This window comes from Xyrauchen texanus, chromosome 25 (assembly GCF_025860055.1).
Source record: "Xyrauchen texanus isolate HMW12.3.18 chromosome 25, RBS_HiC_50CHRs, whole genome shotgun sequence".
In the NCBI taxonomy this organism is placed as follows: domain Eukaryota; kingdom Metazoa; phylum Chordata; class Actinopteri; order Cypriniformes; family Catostomidae; genus Xyrauchen; species Xyrauchen texanus.
In genome coordinates, this window is record NC_068300.1 from 10,007,315 (window position 1) to 10,030,067 (window position 22,753).

The 22,753-nt window shown below is 37.3% G+C and overlaps 1 protein-coding gene across 1 annotated transcript in view; it reads left to right on the plus strand.

Annotated features, from left to right (window-relative positions):
• Positions 1-21,389: 21,389 nt before the first annotated feature.
• Positions 21,390-22,753, plus strand: part of LOC127618381 (teashirt homolog 2-like) — a 71,754-nt gene continuing 70,390 nt past the window's right edge. Inside the window, exon 1 of the mRNA XM_052090778.1 lies at positions 21,390-21,870. Coding sequence (XP_051946738.1) covers positions 21,831-21,870 — 40 coding nt within the window. The 5' untranslated portion in view covers positions 21,390-21,830. The remainder of the gene's footprint in view (positions 21,871-22,753) is intronic.

Sequence of the window (22,753 nt, forward strand, 5' to 3'; positions counted from 1 at the left end):
AGCTAGAATTCTGACCCTCAAACACCTGTTAGTCTGCCTTTAAAATGTCCACCTCCACTCCATTTATTATCCTAAATTAGATGCACCTATTTGAGGTTGTTAGCTGCATAAAGACACCTGTCCACCCCATACAATCAGTAAGAATCCAACTACTAACATGGCCAAGACCAAAGAGCTGTCCAAAGACACTAGAGACAAAATTGTACACCTCCACAAGACTGGAAAGGGCTACGGGGAAATTGCCAAGCAGCTTGGTGAAAAAAGGTCCACTGTTGGAGCAATCATTAGAAAATGGAAGAAGCTAAACATGACTGTCAATCTCCCTCAGACTGGGGCTCCATGCAAGATCTCACCTCATGGGGTCTCAATGATCCTAAGAAAGGTGAGAAATCAGCCCAGAACTACACGGGAGGAGCTGGTCAATGACCTGAAAAGAGCTGGGACCACCGCTTCCAAGGTTACTGTTGGTATTACACCAAGACGCCATGGTTTGAAATCATGCATGGCACGGAAGGTTCCCCTGCGTAAACCAGCACATGTCAAGGCCCGTCTTAAGTTTGCTAATGACCATTTGGATGATCCAGAGGAGTCATGGGAGAAAGTCATGTGGTCAGATGAGACCAAAATAGAACTTTTTGGTCATAATTCCACTAACCGTGTTTGGAGGAACAAGAATGATGAGTACCATCCCAAGAACACCATCCCTACTGTGAAGCATGGGGGTGGTAGCATCATGCTTTGGGGGTGTTTTTCTGCACATGGGACAGGGCTGACTGCACTGTATTAAGGAGAGGATGACCGGGCCATGTATTGCGAGATTTTGGGGAACAACCTCCTTCCCTCAGTTAGAGCATTGAAGATGGGTCGAGGCTGGGTCTTCCAACATGACAATGACCCAAGCACACAGCCAGGATAACCAAGGAGTGGCTCTGTAAGAAGCATATCAAGGTTCTGGCGTGGCCTAGCCAGTCTCCAGACCTAAACCCAATAGAGAATCTTTGGAGGGAGCTCAAACTCCGTGTTTCTCAGCTGACAGCCCAGAAACCTGACTGATCTAGATAAGATCTGTGTGGAGGAGTGGGCCAAAATCCCTCCTGCAGTGTGTGCAAACCTGGTGAAAAACTACAGGAAACGCTTTGACCTCTGTAATTGCAATATTAACATTGATTTTCTCAGGTGTTCAAATACTTATTTGCAGCTGTATCATACCAATAAATATTTAAAAAATCATACATTGTGATTTCTGGATTTTCTTTTTAGATTATGTCTCTCACAGTGGACATGCACCTACGATGACAATTTCAGACCCCTCCATGATTTCTAAGTGGGAGAACTTGCAAAATAGCAGGGTGTTCAAATACTTATTTTCCTCACTGTATATATATATATATATATATATATATATATATATATATATATATATATATATATATATTATATTTTTGTTCTAGAAATGTAGGCTACATGACTTTTAATATTTTATTAATTTACATGACTTTTATTTCCCCAATATTTCCAGATTTTCTATGACCTAGAGAAGTTGTGGGCACACTGTAACATGATAAAATGTGTTAATCTGAGCTGAAAGGACTCATGGTATTATAAAATTAGCAAAATAAAGAATGGAACAGAATGCAGGTGTGTCGAGGTACATGTATTAAAAGTTGATGTTCTTTAATCTTGACGTCTTGAGAATGGTGCAAGATGCTTAAAAAGCAGCGAGCTTAGCAGTGGTCAAAGACATTCGTCTAGTGCATGTTAATATAAAAATAATTGAATGGTCCCCTATTCTACTGAAATCTGTGTGGGTGTGGCTATGTGTCTTTTATTTTCCATCATAATAAAAGAAAAGTTAGCACAAGAGGTGAAATGAAAGTGGAGATTTGACAGTGTCAGTCGTCTCTCTGGTCTGACTCTTTAGGAATCTGATACTTCCACTGACTTAAAGTCTGACCTTGGAATGTATCAAATCTCAGTAATGTGAAATGTGTCCGTCCAGATGGTTTTGTGCTGCATCATCTTGCTAATTGCCTGTGATCAAAGAGATGGCCTTGAAGAGTCAACCTGACAACCCAACGTGACATGACGGAAACACCACGAGAACAATTAAACTCAATCGACAGAATTTGTGGTGTAATGTTGATTACCACAAAGATTCATTTAAACTTGTCCTTCCTTGTCCTTTGTTTTTTAATTCTTAAAAATGTGGGTTACAATGAGACACTGACAATGGAAGTGAATGGGGCCAATCTGTAAACTTGAAAAATACTCACTGTTTCAAATGTATAGCCACAAGACGTAAACTATATGTGTGTTAACATGATTTTAGTGTGATACAATCGCTTACTAATCTTTTCTGAGTAAAGTTATAGCCAATTTTACAATTTGGTGCCATGATCATGAATCGGCATAAACCCTAAAACCTTAAAATGACAGGAAAAACTACAATTTCAACAACTATACAGCTCAAATAACATGTGCTGTAATAGAAGAAATAATGTAAGTGCATTTATAAAATTATAAGCTTCACATTTCTGCCTTTGAACCCTCCAAAAATTGGCGCCATTGACTTCCATTATAAGTGCCTCACAACTTTAATAAAAAAAAAATTCGAAATTATTTTTGTGTTATTCATAATCATTAAACATTATGCCACAAATGCTGTTGATTGATTTTACTTGTATTAAATCCTGAATATTCATTTTCATAAAAATTTAAATAATAATAATAATAATAGTCAGCACTGCTGAAATAGGGTTTCAAATACAGCTGCTGAGGGAGTGACCATTTTTTACTCTTTTGAAAAGTGGTGGAAACATAATATTGGATTTTCTCTTTTGCTATTGGAGCAAATGGGAACAAAAAAAAAATAAATGTGCAATGGTCCTTCATTCACCGCTATATAAGTTTACCCCACCATAGTTTACTTCCGCTTTCCAAACTCAGAAATGTGAAAACGGGTGCATTATGATAATCTCATAGTCACCTTCTTCATTTTACTACCATCATCTTTATCAATATCACTATCTTCATAAAACAGAGAAAATTCCCTGTAAGTAACTTGGAAACAGCCATATGTCCATGTAATCTAGTATCTAGAGTCAGATAGGGTTAAGAGCCACAAAACGCCACTCTCATTCCATTAGCAGAGCTTCCTGCGAGGGCTGAGGCATGAAGAGACTCCCCATCTCGTCTCTGTGCCTGAATTCAGTGCAAGATCCAACATATGACACAAACAGCATCGTCAAGCCGCTAGTGGCATGTGCTAAAGCGCATTATGGTTATTGCCGGAATAAAGGTCACTTTGTTGTGTGTTATAAACGCGAGGGGACAGCTCTGGCAGTCATGCGGTGTCAAGTGTGAGTTGCAGTGAAGGAAAATCCCAGCAGATCTCTTAGGACATGCAGGACTTGTCTCATTTCTGCTGATTAGTACATGCTTCATCATCAGACGTGCATGTCCCTTCATCAGATAATAGAGCGTGATGGGCTCTGAGTGAAATGTGAAACTGATGAACATGAATACATGTTTAAAATAGTTAAAGGGATAGTTTACCCAAAAATACAATTATGGCATAATTTACTCACATAATGTGGTTCCAAACCAGTATGACTTTATTCTGTGAAGCACAAAAAGAGATTTTAGGCAGTAAACAGTCTCAAACAGTTCAAAAAATATTCTTTGTTTTTCATTATGTTTCTAAGTCATTCATTTAATTTCTAAAATATATTTACTACTGTCTAGACCTGATATAATATATCTATTCTGAAAAGGCCTCGAAATTATCAATAAACCCCAGACTGGAGCCAAGTGTAATTGCACTCCTGGTTTGAATTACAAAGAAAGCAGACTTGGTATGTGAGCTACTGAATTTAATGAATCGTTAATGGGGCCAATTTAAAGTGCATCTACAAATTCAAATATTCAGTGACAGAAATATGTTTTCTATTAGGGCTTGGTATTGATACATATTTACTGATGCGATCAAATCCAATTGACAAGCTCTCGATTCAATTCTGGATTTGATTCAATATCGATTCATATGGGTATATTTTAGGTAATAATGTCCATTTTGCTTATATAACGGGAGCCTGCTGATAGATAGCTATGCAATGTGTATAAACCTCACTCTCCTGACCTCAAGAGGTGCACTAGCGACTGACGCTAGGGGCTGTAGCCTTTAGCCTCCTTGTTAGCGCACCCGCCTCCCATGCCGGAGATGCCAGTTCGAGTCCCGTATGGAGTAGTTAGAACAGGAGCGTCACACTTACATATGAAAGAAATTCTCTGTCAGCTAATGCGGTTGATTTTACAGGGGTCCTACCTTCTGAAAATAGAAACATCTGTACACCTTCTTATTTATACGATTATCTAATCAGCCAATAGTGTGGCAGCAGTGCAGTACATAAAATCATTCAGATACAGGTCAGGAGCTTCAGTTAATGTTCACATCAACCACATTTGGGAAAATATGGATCTCTCTGATTTCAACCGTGGCATGATTGGTGGTGCTAGACAGGCTGGTTTGAGTATTTCTGTAACTGCTGATCTCCTGGGGATTTTCACGCACAACTAGAGTATATTGATATATAATAATTTTGGTACATTTTAGCTTTTAAAAAATGTACAACTCCATGTTTTCCATCAATAAACATGATATTGCATATATTACATTTTGTTTTTGTTTTTTACTGTTTTATGAATTATTTATACTATTTCCAAGTATTTACATTGATTTGGAGAACAAGTCCTAAAAATTGGTACTGTCTCTTTAAGAAAACCGACAGTGCTGTAAAGAGTGTCTACAAATGAGCACATATTAACGAGAGAGGGCTCGAATGGCTTCTTTATCTCACCCATGCTATTCGTGATTAGAATTAAATGTTTTTTAAGAGACATTATTCAATGACAAATGTATTGCTCCAGCTTTTACTCTCAACACGGATTGAAAGGATGCTGAACTTCTTTACCAATATACTACTCAATCACTGGTGAGTGAAATCTGAACAATTACCAGCTAGTGGCTAATCAAAGAACTTTTTAGTCGCATAGCGAGCAATTTCACATAGTGAATGAAAACCTGATTATATTTTAAGCATACTTAACCTTAACCAAGACTTATAAAAGGGAATTCACTCAAAAAAATATATAATTCTCTCATCATTTACTCACCCTTGTGCCATCTCAAACTCGTTTGACTTACTTCTGCAGAACACAAACAAATATTTTGTATGAGGTTTTTTGTCCATACAATGCAAGTCAATGGGGTCTAAAATTGCAAAGCTCCACAAAAGACATAAAGGCAGCATAAAGGTAATTAATACAACTTGAGTGGTTTAATCCATGTTTTCTGAAGGGATACGGTTGGTTTTGGGTGAGAAACAGACACAAATGTTTCAACTATTCCTTTAATAAATGCTGTGAAAACGTATTGTTCATTGTTAGTTCATGCTAGCTTACTATTGTTAAGAAATATAACCTTATTGGAAAGTGTTCCAAGGTAAACTGTGCACTCTAAACCCCTTTTCACCATCAAAAGAGTTCATCTAAACACATGAGATAAAACAGTGTGTTTTTTGAAAGTGTGGAGAGGACTTATCCATGAATGCATGTTGTGAAGGCAAAACTGTATGTTTCAAAACAGTAACACCTGTATAGCTTATACTGGTTGTTAAGCATTGGAATAAGATTGTGTGCAATATGCATAACCAAATGCTGGAATAATGAGCCATCTGCATGTGTGGTCCCCTCCTCAGAGATGCCAAGAACAGCACCATCTGTGATACAGCTACCAGCTGTTTTCTTTCTTATTACATGTTTATTAAAAGCCAGAGTTGTCCACCTAAAAAAGGAGGGAAAGAGACTCGGAATATGGGTGGCAATCTACTCAATCGCCATTCAAAGGAAGTAGCTTTCAGACTGTTTCAAACTGCGGTCAAATGAGCGTGTGTCATCACCACATAAACAACAGATTATGCAACTAAAACACAAGGAAAAAAAATTTGATTACATTATTAGGAGATTAAATGCCTGTAAAACAGATACAATCAGATTGAGAAAAATTGTTAAGTGTTTTGGCATGCATCCACAAAAGCAGTTTTGTCAAAGGGATAGTTTACCCCAAAATGAAATTTCTGTCATCATTTACTCACCCTTATGTTGTTCCAAACCAAACCTGTTTGACTTTCTTTCCACCATAGAAAGCAAAAAGAGATGTTAGGCAGAATGTTCAGTCTCAGTCTCCTTTCACTTTCATTGTATGAAAAACAAAATGCAATTAAAGCTGCAAGAAGCGATGAACGGGCCCTCGCACCCTGGTTCATGTTGGGGCTGCTGCACCGGGGGAATATCACTCCAATTTTCTTTAGCATTTATTAGCACTTAAATGTTGTTAAGAGTGTATCACAGTGTAAAACATGTAATTTCCTGTTGCCACTAGGTGGCGCTATGACTATAACTGAATGTTGGCATGTAGATGTATTCAGGCTGGGACTATTATCAAACATGTGACGTTTGGGGTTGATTGGACATTCTATGTATGAGTTATAACAACTTCCTGTTTCATGGCGAAACATTGAATTTTGTCAGACCGTCACGGCCACGCCGTGCAGTGAAAACTCAAAATCTTCGCAATTTAGCATCGCCAAGGCCTTTAAATTAGAATCACCAAATATGAAGTAGGTCTGATTAAATCTCTTGGAGGAGTTTGTTAAAGTACGAGGCCTGGAAATGGCAAAAACTGAGCAAATATTTAAGAGAAAAATCCCAACGGCTGACATCCTGTTGAGTTTAGGGCATGGGTCCTAGAGAATTTTTTGTAGGTATTAGTATGTGTGGAGCGGAGGGGGGCGGGGCCGGGTCGGAATGTCGCACGCCCGGTCCCCAATGTAACACGGTTAAGGATGGGCAAGGAGGAGGCGAGAACCGGCTTGTCAACATAAATGATAATTTTATTAAACTCAAACCAAAAGCACAAACATAAACAAACACACACACACACGACGGACATGTCCGTAATTCTCTCTCTCTCGAACCATCGTCACTGGCCGCCTTTATCCCTCGCGCGCCTCATCAGGCCGATTGGGGACCGGGCGCGTGGTATTCCGACCCGGCCCCGCTCCACAGTATGTTACTCTTGTATACCGATTTTCGTATGTGTAGGTGAAACATAGCATAAAGCGCATATCGTTGAAAGTTTGTAGGTGGCGCTATTGAGCCATTTTGCCACACCTAATTCCGAAACCATATCAGATGTAAAGTTTCATCAGTTTTGAATATGTTTAGGCCCTCAAAAATGTGATTCATTTGGGAAATAAATAATAAACTCCTAGATTAACAATAGGGTCCTCGCACCATTGGTGCTCGGGCCCTAATGAAAGTGCATGGTGATTTCATCACTTCTGAACATTCATGTCTGACATTTCCTTTTGTGTTAAAGTTCAGCTAAATCAACAGCATTTGTGGCATTATGTTGATTACCACAAAAATATCTTAGAATATCTTAATCTCTCCCCTAGTTTTTTTTTTTTTTAAATGAAGCAAAAATTGTGGTTACAATGAGGCATTTATGATAATGGAAGTGAATGGGGCCTGTCCATAAACGTTATAATTCTTAGTTTCAAAAATATAGCTACAAGATGTTAACATTATATGTGTTAATATGATTTTAGTGTGATAAAATTACTTAACCCGTGTAAAGTTTGTATCATCAAGATGACAATTACGTTAGCTAATATTGGATATTACAGGGTTCCAATGCGTCCTGGAACACCTGGAAAATTATGTAAAAGTATGAAAATCTTGTTTTCTATGTAAACATGCGCTTGATGGATGTTGTTGATTACCATGCGTTTGTTGTGTCTTTAGCATCTCTAACAGTGGCCCTGCATTTTTAAAGGCTGTGTCACATTAAAAAGACCTTCAACTGCTGAAAATGTATCCTGAGGCACCTGCAGGAAGGGTGTCTTAAGTCTTTTAGAAATACTTTAGTTAATGGTTACATCAATGCTATACATACTCAAGAAAATTTAAAAAATGTGTCACTCAGTTTCAATAGAATTGAACGTTTTGGTGTTGTTTTTGCAAAAGAAAATCAGTAAAATCATGTTAATGCATTTAATGTTTACATTTCATTTTAAAATAATGTACACTGGCAGCCAAAGGTTTGGAATAATGTCCAGATTTTGCTTTTATGGAAATAAATTAGCACTTTTATTCACCAAAGTGGGATTCAACTGTTCACAATGTATAGTCAGGACATTAATAACATGAAAAATGACTATTACAATTTAAAAAAAAATATATCAGAACTTCTTAAACTACTTCAAAAATTTCTCGTCAAAAAATCCTCCATGTGCAGCAATGAGATCTTTGCACATCTTTGGCATTCTAGCTGTCAGTTTGTACACTTCCTGTAGCACTTGCCATAGGTGTGTCTCTCTTATCGGGCAATTCTCATGCATCCCACAAAAGCTCAATGGGGTTTAGATCCATAACACTCTTTTCCAGTTATCTTTTGTCTAATGTCTGTGTTTCTTTGCCCACTCTAACCTTTTCTTTTTGTTTTTCTGTTTCAAAAGTGTCTTTTTCTTTGCAATTCTTCTCATAAGTCCTGCACCCCTGAGTCTTCTCTTTACTGTTGCACATGAAACTGGTGTTGAGCGGGTAGAATTCAATGAAGCTGTCAGCGGAGGACATATTTCTCAAACTAGAGTCTCTGATGTACTTATCCTCTTGTTTAGTTGTACATCTGGACTTCCACATCTCTGTCTGGCCTTGTTAGAGCCAGTTGTCCTTTGTCTTTGAAGACTGTAGTGTACACCTTTGTATGAAATCTTTAAATTTTTTTGTAATTTCAAGCATTGGATCGCCTTCATTCCTTAAAACACTGATTGACTGACGAATTTCTAGAGAAAGCTGTTTCTTTTTTGTCATTTTTGACCTAATATTGATCTTAAGACATGCCAGCCTATTTCATACTGTGGCAACTCAAAAACAAACACAAATAGCTTTCAACTGTGTTTGATATAATGGCAAGTGATTTTCTAGTACCAAATGAGAATTTTATCATGATTACTCAAGGATAAGGTGTTGGAGTGATGGCTGCTGGAAAGGGGGTCTGTCTAGATTTGATCAAAAATGACTTTTTTCAAATAGTGATGTTGCTGTTTTTTACATCAGTAATATCCTGACTATACATTTTGATCAGTGGAATGCCACTTTGGTGAATTAAAGTACCAATTTCCTTCCGAAACAGCAAAATCTGCACATTTTTCCATATTTTTGACCACCAATGTATATTTCAGCTTTTATGGACTGGCCACATTCACATCCATTGTTTGTAAAAATAATCAAGGGAGGATTTTATCATACTTAAATCATGTTAACACATATTTTGTTTACGTCTTGTAGCTATACAACTTCTTATTTTAAAAATGTGTTAGTATAGGTTTATAGTATCCTGTACTGTAGGTATCGTTCACTGTGTGTTCATGTTAACCAATGTTAACAAATGCAGTGTTATTGTAAAGTGTTACCAAATAAAAAAATTTGTAATTAACATTATGGCTCAAATACCGTGAATTGAGCTTAACTTGTACTGAACCCATCATGAGTGGATCTTTGAGGCATTTTGCTTTCAACCAAACATTAAAACTGTAATCGACATGCAATGACTGAACACAAACTGACACTCTTTGTGCAGCAAAAGTTCTGATGGCTTTCTGTCAGATCCGAACCCTCCTGATCAGGTTTGACAGAAATGCAGACCACCCTCTGTAGCTGTCAACAAATTTCAAAAGCTCCAACTCAGAAGTGGCAGTGACACATTCCAGCTTTTGATGGACACAGAGGAGCAGTTCTGGAAACATCCATCAGCATTCACATCCACACACGGAAGCTGACAGGTCAAGTTTGGACAGACACTGACAAACCTGGGTTGGACATGCTGTCGCCCTGGACTATGGCTGTGCCAGGGAGGACGTGACAGGACCAAGGACCAAAAGCAAATGTGCATGTGTGTGTGTGTGCGTGTGTGCATGTGTGTGTGTTTGCGTGGGTGCGTGCATGTGTGTGTGTGTGTGTGTGTGTGTGTGTGTGTGTGTGTGTGTGTCCTCATTCAAACAAATACACAAACAAGCATCTATCATTCTTAGATGATGAGCGGTCAAATGTGGCAAGGAAATCTTAGTGTCCCATTATGACAAGAGCAAGGACCCTAATCTGAATGTCTTCTGTTTTCAATCAAATTCTCCAGGCTTGACTGACAGTGGACACTTGGTCTTGCTTGGCCCAGATCATATTTAATTTGTCAAACATGGCAAGTCTTTATAAGGGAAAAATTCTGCTTGGTTGCTAAATGCCACTCTGTTGAAAGAGGCTAGACAGTTCCTATGTAGTTTAAAGGTGATGTAATTTGAGAATCAACTATAAGTGAGCCATTTGTAGGTTGATTTCACCTAATATAGACCCATGGTGTGAGTTTGAGGCAGGATTATCTGTTTAATGACCAATGGAACATGACTGGGAGTGTTTGAGAAACCTGCTTGAAACAGTTATTATATTGGCTTGACAAAACCAACATACTATTATTCTACTGACAATGTTTAGAGTTTTCCAAAATCCCTAAACCAAGACCAAAATGATCAATTTTAAACCTAGTGCTTTCAAGCTCCATCCACAAAACTCGGCACATTCCTTCAGACTGTTCTAACTTTAGTGTGCTATGTCTTTATAACTAATCAGTCCAATGGTTTTTGTGCATCAGACGATCAAATATGTAAAAGATTTTGAAGATTTACATTAGGCATGTCCCAAACCGCACACTTCTGCACTATTCTATGTCATTTTGTAGTTTAAGTATTGTGATTAGTATGTTAACACTAACAAAGCAACAAAAAGAAGTGTGCTATGAGTACCTGGATGATGAATTTCTTCAACAGTAAAAATGGAGTATGTAATGTTGGACACTTCATCGTTGTCCTAAATTACACAATAAACAATATGCATACACAGATGACACTATGTGCTCAGCCAGGTAGTGTATGAATTTTCAGATGGTGTTGATGTTTCAAATGCACATGATGTGTTGCCACTCAGTTCTACACGTTTATGTAAAATAATGAACATCACGCTGCGTGGGGTGTAACTCACAACATGCTACTCACAATTGTAAGGTCTTCATTGAAGTTTTGCTAGTTGCTACTATAGATTCTCCAATATATACAATTATTTTGTCATACCAGTGACACAGCCATGTAACTCCACCCCTTCCAGTACGTACGGCAAGCCACGAGCGCATGAAGTGTCCAACATTCCACTCTCAATTTTGAAGGTTGAAAAAGTGCATCATCCGGGTACTAGTACACTACTTTTTGTTGCATTTTTAATGTAGGCATACTACTCACTCTACTCACACTACAAAATGATGTAGAATAGTGCAGAAGTGGGTGGTTTGGGATACCCCTTGATGCACTTAGCACACACAGCTTGCCTTACTTAGCGGAAGGGTTGGAGTTACCTGGCTGCGTTGCTGTCTGACAAACCAATTGTAAATAATGGAGACTGTAGCAACTAGCGAAACTTCAGTGAAGACAGCACCTTGCAAATTACGTTTTTTGGTTTATTATCACCCCACGCTGTGTGAATATGTACTTTTGTTTGAGATACTGAACTGACGTTGGCTAATGCGCTAAAGCTAGCTTCAATGCATCGCATGCATTTGAAATGTCACATTTGTTAGCTGTTAAATGGCGAATGCTTCCGGTATTCCATTTGGGACACTACACTTTGAAATACATCCACTATTCATCAACAAACTTTACCTATTATTTCCATAAGGCAATGCTAATGATGCAGAAATTACACACTTCACTTTAAGTAGGCTTCTCAAACATTTAAATAATTAAATAATAAAAATATGGATTTTAGGAAATGCTTTTCTTTCTTTCTTTCTTTCTTACTTTCTTTTTTAAGAAATATTTCACCCCCCAAAAAATTTTAAATGTTAAAAAATCAACCTAACCTTTTCCGTTCCACAGAAGGACTGTGAGAGTAACATGAGAGTAATGATGGCATCATTTTCATTTTTGGGTAAGCTTTCCCTTTAAATCTATACTGACATTGTGGACACTATTTTACCTTCAAACAGTTTGAAAGGAAATTCTTAACATCTTCAAATGTGCTTCATACATGTCACACTTCACACAATATCAACTTTTACAGTTCTATCCGAATAAAACCAAGTCATACCATGATGACGTACTGTATGTGTGAGTGTGTGGCATGGGCATTTATCTTCTGAGCAGGGCTAATACCTTAATGCACACAACAGACTAAACGCAGGGGAGGCTGTGTTGGTGAACAGGCCCCCATCCGTGTGCTGCTCAGTATGTGTGCTTGAACTAACTCCATCGCATATGTCAGTCCTCCTGTGGAGCTATGCTGCTTAAGCACCATACTTTGAAATCAAGCATTAATAATTAAGTCATTTTACAAGGCTGCTTTAACAATGCATTTCATGATAGGAAATAGGTTAGTGTTGGAATCACTGCCAGTATGGATCCTTATTAGGCTTAAAAAGTGCATCTTTTCGTGTCATAGAAACAACATTGACTATATCCAACCAGCAACAGCTGCTAAAAACGTGTTTAATTATTATTATTACGATTAGTATTTTTCATAATTTATGGTACTGCATATGATGAGGAAATGGAGTTATAACATTACATACTGTGTTTTAAATTAAATCTGTAATCTGTATAATTAGAAAGCTGTATTGATTATCTTTACACAAAATGTTTATAGTGTTTACAGCGTTAAGAACAACTTTTTTTTTTATTATGTGTTTAAATGTAGCTCATCATTAGAACGGCAATGCAAGAAAAATCAATGTGTGATAATTGGGTTTTGCTTAATGGAATAGTTCACTCAAGGATTCTGTGATTATTTACTCACCATCATGGTGTGCTTGACCTGTATATTGTTATTTTTTTCCAAGGAACAGAAAAGGGAGATTTTTGGATGATCAATATTTTTCTAAAACTATAAACTAAATTTAGCACAATAGTTTGAATATGCAGAAAGTAGAGCAAGATTTGAGGGGAAGATATTCAGTAAATAACGACTTAAATTTCAGTCTGTTCCTTGCACAAAGCTATCGCATGGATTCAGAAGACTTGGAATAAAGCATGCAGTAGTCCAAGTGTCCAATTGACTACTTTTATTGCTTTTTTATGGTGCATTTTGCCATTTTAGACCTCAACAGACATGGTCAATACAGACTGTTATAGTATGGAAAAGAGATGCAACCTGGTCTCAAAGAATCATGTTGCTATATCTAAATATTTGCAAAAAGATTTTTATGTGGCTCCCTGTACATATCTTGCCAGTTTCCTGGTGAAATGGGTTGATTTAAAACCCTTCAAAAACCTCACCTCTTTGGAAATCACTCAAACTCGCTTTTAGCGCCACAGAACTGCCGTGAAAAACTATGTGTAAGGAACCACATAATATCATTTTGCAAAAGTTTTCCACAGTCTCATAATTCTCATGATGTTAGGCTGAAGAGCTGTGTGAAAATAGTTTTACACAACTGAACATTGTTCTGAAGAATGAAGATTCCAGCATTACCCCCCATGGTCTATTTAGCTGGTTTTCATTCATCTAATGGCAGGAAAAACTTTGATTGTAGCCTCTGGTGCTGGAAACGCGCGATTGTTCACCCTCAGCATTCAGCTAATTCAATATCCTGTGAAAACACACATCTTTGCATACACAAACAATATGTTTGCATATACACAGGAAAAGGTCACTGTTTGCTATGCTGCGTTGACAAGTGGAGGCCTATTAGTTTATCACGAAGAGCAGTTACAGTCTTGTGGTATTCTACCTGTCCTACATTTCATAAAATATTTGTTCCATTGTCTTTTCTTGCTAAGGGACTTGAGAGCGTCATTAAAGGAATAGTTCACCTAAAATGAATATTCTGTCATTGTATATTCGCCATCAAGCCTGTATGACTTTCCTTCTTCTGGAGAACACAAACGAACACATTTTTAACAATTGTGCTGGCCACTTATTCCATGCAATTACAGTGAATGGGGACTGAAGCTTTCAAGCTTTAAAAAGGATGCAAAAGCACCATAAAAGTATCATCAATTTCTACAAAAATAACTATATTCCAAGTCTTCTGAAGTCACACAATAGAGGAACAAACAGAAATTTGAGTCATTATTCTCTGATAATCTTCCCCTCCAGTGAGCTGTTTACGGCTGTAACCGGATCATTAAAGGGATAGTTCACCCAAAAATGACATTCCTCTCATCATTTACTCACCCTAATTCCATTCTAGATGGGTAAGACTTTCTTTCTCCTTCTGAACACAAACAGAGATTTTTAAAAGAATATTTCAGCTCTGTAGGTCCTCACAATGCAAGTGAATGGGTACCAAAATTTTGAAGCTCCAAAAGAACATAAAAGCAGCATAAAAGTAATCCATAAGTCTTTGTGGTTAAATCCATATCTTCAGAAGCGATATGATAGGTGTGGATGAAAAAAAAAAAAACAGATCAATATTTAAAGATTCTGTATGTGATTTTCTTTCATGGAAAATTATGCAAAAAATGTTCCTACTCCCTGAAAGATATTAATGAAATAAGTGTCCTGAGATATCTCACTGGTCTCTGTGACAGCTCTACTGTAGACTCTGTGAACAGCAAACAAAAATGTGTCCGCAAACAGAAATGATGCTTTCACCTGTCAATCATTTTGCTCGTTCACATAGTATTGAATTATTATTGAATTATTGAGGCATAATGCATTTTTATGCCATGTTGCTCATAATATTTGTCGGTTTAGGCGCCATTTTGCTGCTGTTGTTTTAAAAATTGTTTCTGCTATCAATATAGCTCATTTGGGTATCATTGGAGTGCAGGGTTTTGGAAAGAGGGGGCGTGGCTAATCCAACGGCTCAGTCTCATGGAAGCAGAACGGCTGAAATCGCTTACAGCACCTTTATGGCCATTTTTACTATTAATCTCCACTTTCACTTTCACTTTCTTCTTCTTCTTCTTTTTTTTGGCGATTTACATTCTTTGTGCATATCGCCCACTTCTCTCAAGACTTCAATCACTGCCTGTCCGTATCACGTGAAATTTGGGCTTTGAATCAGAAGCAGGTTCAGATTCTCCAGGCCTTGACTCTTTCATCTTGGGGAGTGCATTTTAATTAGCTCGCCTTGGTGAGAACTGAAGATTTGCACCAGGGCTGCGGAACAAAACAATGAAAACCCCTACCATGCAAATTAACACTGTGTCGCATTCGTTGGCAGCAGTTGCAAATATTTTGCCATGTCAGTCAGCGTTAAAACCAATATTTTAGGGGGGCTTTTTAGGCTACAGAATAACACATTTAAGTATTATTATGAAAAGCTCATATCCTAATTTGACCATAACTGTCAGTGTCAACACTTCTACATATTAGTGTCATTTGTATTAAGATAGTGAGCCATTACTCTTTCAATCTATTCTATTTAATGTAATCAGTTGTTCATTTATAATTAAGAACTTGAAATGTCAGTGGCTCTTGCTTGTATAACACTAACCGCCATGATTCTAGGGTGTTGCTTTGTGGTTGCTAATGTGTTGCTAGGTCTCTATAATATTTTTTTCCCTAATGATACCTCAAAACATGCCATTACTTTTTGGCTGGTGGATACTACAACATACAAGAAATCCTGTAGACATTCAATATCGGGTCCCTCCTTCAATGTCTGCAGAATTTTTTTGCATGTTGTAGCATCCGCCAGCCAAAAAGTAATGGCATGTTTAAAGGTATCATTTATGTCTGTTGTACAAACAGGGAATGATGAGTTTTGTACCAAAATGCAATACTAAGAATAAGGGGTTTATTCAAATCCCTAACCCTAAGTATGAGCAACTCTAACTGTATTTATATGAGAGAGATGATATCTAAAGCTGAAGTATGTAATGTTTTTGTTTTTTGATGAAAATAGTTTCTCCAATCCCAACTTAATGTGCATAGACAACTATAAGTAAGACATTAGGATATTGGTTTCCCCGAAAAGTGTAAACACTGAGACTCTGAGTCAAAACATTGCTCTGTTTTGTTTAAGCATCCCAGCAACGCTTCTCAGCCAATGGTATGAGTTAGGGGTGGGACTATATGCTTGTTTTCAAAAACTAAATTCTGTTCTGTTTGGTGACACTAGTGGCGCTGATATTAGGGGCCGTTCACACAGGACGCAGTCAGTGGTAAAATTTTGCAACGAAATTACTGCTGAAAATGTTTGTTGCCAAAGTTTAGAATTTTCCATTTCCCTTTATGATTTGTAACTAGTAGCACCAAATAAACATGCCGAAAAAATAAAAAAATAAAAATAAATCTAGAGCAAATAGATTTCCAAAAAATAAATGTCCACATATGTGGACAGCAGGACTAAGTTGTGAAATTTTTAAAGAATACCAAGCTATAGAAATTCCATTTTTTTTTTATCAAATTGTTTATTATGTTTGAGTGCACTGGTTTCGAAATGCACCTTATTTTCATCCTAACTCCATATAAAGCCTCTATCTCACTGTGAAACTGCACAGTAAATATAGGATTTATAATGAAAACCTTGTGATATTGTACACATTATTGTACACTGCGTAACAGAGTGGCATTTCACAATAAATCGTCATAAAAACGGCTTATCGGATAAAACTAGAGACTCTAATCATTTTGACTCAAACAGGTTTTAATGTAAAAACTTAATTAGGTTTCTTACCAGATGTAGTTTTGTTGCCATTTCTCCCAAAGACAAATTCCGCTGTGATCAGCACCATGTTGTTTTGTCACATGACTCACAAGCCAAAATTCAACATCAATGCATGTTGGCACGAGGTTGCACAAGTGTATATTCATCATAGGCTATTAATTCACAAGCTCAGGTTTTTAGGACAGAAATTACCAACAATACAACTCTGTTAATATGAACACTGGATGCAATAGAGTGGAATGGAGTAGATATGTTACACTTTTTAAAGTTGAACTTGATATGGCGTCTTTAAAATGTGCTGCTCATGACACAAGATGCTGAAAAACATAGCGAGACCTGTCACGATGATCAAACGCGTCTGTCTAGTGCATGTTTAAATTGAAAACAAAAATGGCAAAACAGCACAGATGGATTCAATAACACATTCTGTGTGAATGTACCCTTACACACTTCCTTTAAACTCTCATTTACCTAGTGAAAAACCCACACAATAATAAAGGTTGTCAAAATAGTTGTTATAGGCAACGTTTATACAGTAAGTGCCAGTGATATGGAACATACAGGTAGACATAAAGTGGTGGGCACCTCTTTACAGTATGTGTGTGTATACTGTATGTGAGTGTGTTAGCGTTTATACACACACTGTGTTAAAAGCTGTCAGACAGGTATGGTCAGAGTGGAAGCTCAACATTGATTGATCGCCCGAGTTCATGTCAAGTTCACAGGAGGTCTCTGCCATCAACGCATGGTGACTGGCATCCGCACATCAGCTCGGAGAGAGGGAGAAAAGCGGGGCGAGAGAACAGGGGGATCAAGTAACGTCAGCGTATAACAGATTAACAAAGGCAGCATCATCTCTCTGTATGACAGCGGGATCATTTATCACACAGCGATGGTGGGAGGGGGCGTGTGTACTGAGGTCATCTGTAGTCTGTGAGTAATGGCCACTCATTTGTTTATCGGTGACCTCAATAATCAGAGATGGTGAGAGGTTGGGACACAAATGGTGAGACACTGGAGAGCTTTTGAGAAAGGCGAACCACCGTTTTTAATTCTTTTTCACCTTTTGAGACTACTGTTATTCTGTAATGAAGCTGCGCCAAACAATGTGCGGTGACTCTAATTGTGTGCCGTTCATTGTTACAGTTACTATGACATCATAAAGATTTTCAGTTGAAAGATTTGAATGTTTCTATGGTTTCTGTTCGAGTCACTTCACTCTGTACAAAGAGAAAATGTGCTGTTACTGTTAAGGACATTTTTATTTCATGTAACTGTGTATTTGTACAAGTACTTTTCATGCATTGTAACAACATGTACAGTATGTAATGTGTAAGAATTATCTATAGCTGTTTTTCAATACACTTTGTGGGTATTAATATTATTTATAATCTATACTATCATGTAAAATATGTAAAATTGTCACTGTACTGTGAAGTGTTACCAAAAAACTTACATTAAACTAGTTAAATTGCAATTATAAGATGCTCCAGTAAATAAGTACAGCCAAAGTTACACTAAACTTTACATTACAGTGTTGGTTTTGCACAGATTGCATATTAATGTAATTATTTACTACAGCAATGACGATAATCATGTGTTATTTTACTGCTACTTAACATAATTACATAATTATTAACATAATTACATAATTACTTCTTTGAAGGTGTAACATTTTAATGGCTCTCTGCCTTTATGGTGTATAACTGGAAAGCACATCCAACTGTGCAATATATACATTGTATTACAGAAAGTACACTATAAACCCAATAAATTAGCAGAACTCAAACAATTTTAGGTAATCAGTTACATCAAATTTATTAAGTCACTAAATTAAAGGTAAAGTAAGCAGAACTGTCAGAGTTTGAATTTGTACTAATGCGTGTTGATTGCTCTTCATTTGAAATATTGAGTAAGCATACTCATACATTTTGATGGTACTTAACTTAAAATTAACAATTTACCTAATCTTAAATGCTTCATGTAGAGGTAACCTAGCTAGTACTCACTAGAATGATCTATTACAGGGAACGCTAGCAATTTGAATGCCTGTTAAGTGGTTACACTATACACACACACACACACACACACACACACACACACACACACTGGCAGCCAAAAGTTTGGAATAATGTACAGATTTGGCTGTTTCGGAAGGAAATTGGTACTTTAATTCACCGAAGTTGCATTCAACTGATCAAAAAGTATAGTCAGGACATTACTGATGCAAAATAACAGCACCATCACTATTTGAAAAAAGTCATTTTTGATCAAATCTAGACAGGTCCCCTTTCCAGCAGCCATCACTCCAACACCTTATCCTTGAGTAGTCATGCTAAAATGCTAATTTGATACTAGAAAATCACTTGCCATTATATCAAACACAGTTGAAAGCTATTTGGTTCATGAAGCTTAACATTGTCTTTGTGTTTGTTTTTGAGTTGCCACAGTATGCAATAGACTGGCATGTCTTAAGATCAATATTAGGTCAAAAATGACAAAAAAGACACAGCTTTCTCTAGAAACTCATCAGTCAATCAGTGTTTTGAGGAATGAAGGCTATACAATGCTTGAAATGACCAAAAAACTGAAGATTTCATACAAAGGTGTACACTACAGTCTTCAAAGACAAAGCACAACTGGCTCTAACAAGGCCAGACAGAGATGTGGAAGTCCAAATGTACAACTAAACAAGAGGATAAGTACAACAGAGTCACTAGTTTGAGAAATAGATGCCTCACATGTCCTCCGCTGACAGCTTCATTGAATTCTACCCGCTCAACACCAGTTTCATGTACAACAGTAAAGAGAAGACTCAGGGGTGCAGGCCTTATGGGAAGAATTGCAAAGAAACAGACACTTTTGAAACAAAATAAACGGTTAGAGTGGGGAAAGAAACACAGACATTGGTCAACAGATAATTGGAAAAGAGTGTTATGGATCTAAACCCCTTTGAGCTTTTGTGGGATCAGCTAGACTGTAAGGTACGTGAGAAGTGTCCAAATGTCCAGTAATTTTTCACGTTATTAATGTCCTGACTATACATTGTGATCAATTTCTTTCCACAAGTGCTAAATTTGTACATAATTCCAAACTTTTGGCTGCCAGTGTTTATAATTAGCATTTTACTAGCTTGACCAATGTCTTGTAACCACTTAAAAATATATTATGATTGTTTATAAAAATACATTACATTTTTGTCCTTTTACTTCAAGCATACCTAATATACTGTATATAACAGAAATATGTGTAATGCATTCTAAATTATGCAGATAAGGCATAACTATGAACAGTATTATAATGTATTATAATTGTGGTCTCAATTATTTCTGAGAGGTAATAACATATTATAGGTGTATGATGTGACATTACAAATGCATGATAATGCATTTAAAATGCCTTTACAACGCATTATAAATATCGGCTTCATAGAAAGTGTTACCAAAATATGAACTCACATGTACGCTTGTTTGCGTTTTGGTGGAGGAGGAAATATAGAATATTTTAAATAAGTTGAGTGAGAAAAACTGCTTTAGAAAGAAACTTCAAGTAATTAGTAATGTGGCTACTTTCTCAAGGAAGTAATCAGTAAAGTAATCTTATGACTTTTTTGGCTAAGTAGGCATAATTTCCATTTGATTACTTTTTTAATGTATTTTTTATCCCCTTTTCTCCCAATTTTGAAATGCCCAATTCCCACTACTTAGTAGGTCCTCGTGGTGGTGCGGTTACTCACCTCAATTCGTGTGGCGGAGGACAAGTCTCAGTTAACTCCGCTTCTGAAACCGTCAATCCGCGCATCTTATCACGTTGCTCGTTGTGCATGACATTGTGGAGACTCCGCATGTGGAGGCTCATGCTACTCTCCGCGATCCCCACTGAGAGCGAGAACCCCTAATCATGACCACAAGCCCATGTGACTCTACCCTCCCTAGCACCCGGGCCAATTTGGTTGCTTAGGACACCTGGCAGGAGTCACTCAGCACGCCCTGGATTCGAACACGCGACTCCAGGTGTGGTAGTCAGCCTTAATACTCGCTGAGCTACCCAACACTGTTACATTACGTACATCAGCAATGACAATAATTATATATAGCCTAATGTCTTGCAGTTACTAAACGTAATTACATATTGCATACATGTCTGCTGGTGTAACATTATAATGCCTGGCTCTCTGACTTTATAAAGCATATCTGGAAACTATAATTGTACAGTATATGCAACTGTATAGAGTTGTAAACAGTTTTACAGAATCCAATTTGCATACAGTACTGTAAATGACTAGTTATAGCAATGTGTAATGTGTAGCAGCTACTAAAAATATAAAATTTTGACATTTATGTATAATCTATCTATCTATCTATCTATCTATCTATCTATCTATCTATCTATCTATCTATCTATCTATATATCTATATATATATATATATATAGCATCTCTTGAAACTACAGCAAAAGGCAGCAGAGCGACAGTATAAACGGTTGGACTTGTGGGCTGTCTCATGTTTTTTCCTCGGTCTCTGTCTCTTTAATAAACTCGTGGTTATCTAGTGTAACAAATGTCTCGCTGCCATCATCAAGTCCAGGCGAGGAGGGAGGAGGAGGAGGAGTTTTTAATGTTCAGTTTGTTCTATGGATCGATGTTTGCTGCTTGCATCGCCGTATGTGTGCGTGTGATATACATTATTTCAAACACACGCCTTTCTTTCTGTCCTTTTCGTAATATGTCTCATACGAGACCAGGAGTCTAACCGATTGACAGCATTTATGCATTCTGGCTTTGGGGAAAAAAAGAACACAACATAAGAGACGGAAAGAAAAAGCAAAGCAAAGCAAAACAGTCCGCCATAGAGCTATCTATCTAGGAAAGAGAGGTACATAGAGACACCTGATTTTTTTTTCTGGACAGCGTATCTGATATACTGGATTGTAAGGAAGAGAAGTGCGTTAGAGAGTCTCTATTGCGCGTATACTGTATGGACTCTATCAGAGCGCCTATACTGAATTTCACCTGGGCTCAAATTCACTGTACGTGAACTAAAGAGAGTTGAACATGCCAAGGAGGAAACAGCAGGCACCCAAACGGGCAGCGGGTAAGGATTCAACCTGACACCTATCATTTCACATTTATAACCACATGAATAGGACTCATCCGTTGTTTTAAGACACGATGGATTAATTTGTACCTGAATGAATCTCTTGTTCTCTTAGGATGCATGTGAAACTGCTGCTTTTTTAGAAAGATGATGTTTAATGGCAGATAATGCTGATTATGATTGAGATAATAATGCTAGTGAATTAGGGGTTACGCAAGGTTTACTACTCGGTCCATTTATAACGTTAAAGTGTTACTGTTTTTAAGCGATACGGATGGTAGAACCGGGGTAAAAACAAATATTTATTTATTTTATTTTTTTTTCAAGTCTGGTTTCTTTGGATTTTTTCTGCTTTACCAATGTTTGTATTTAAAAGTTTTTAAAAGTTCGAAACTTTCGCCCGATTTTGTTGACATTCGAAACGTGACGCGTTTTTGTAAACGAATCGAATGAGTCGAATCTTGCGGTTATGGAATGAAGTGCCGCTTTTGGATTCGAATATCGGTTGAACTTCCTATGAACCCGTAATATCACAGACAAACGGACACACGCATGCAAACGACTGTAGGAACGCGCGAATAATCCCGTGTTTGCATGTTTACGCTAAAACTATATATTTTGTTGCCCTCTTTTAACTTGTAAATTGCATACCAACCTTGCCAGCACACTTTGCTTCACATGTTGTGTCTCAATGCCTTAGTGAGCACACGACTTGGACAGCATTTGGGCAATATTTTGAAAAAAATGACGTTTTCTTGGCAAGCCAATTTGCATCATTAGTTAGGCCGAAAATGTCATTTTCTTTCTTCATTGCTTCTTTTTAACTTGCTACAGTAGTTGTATATCAATGCTGTTAGGATACTCTGTCTCAAAACATTCT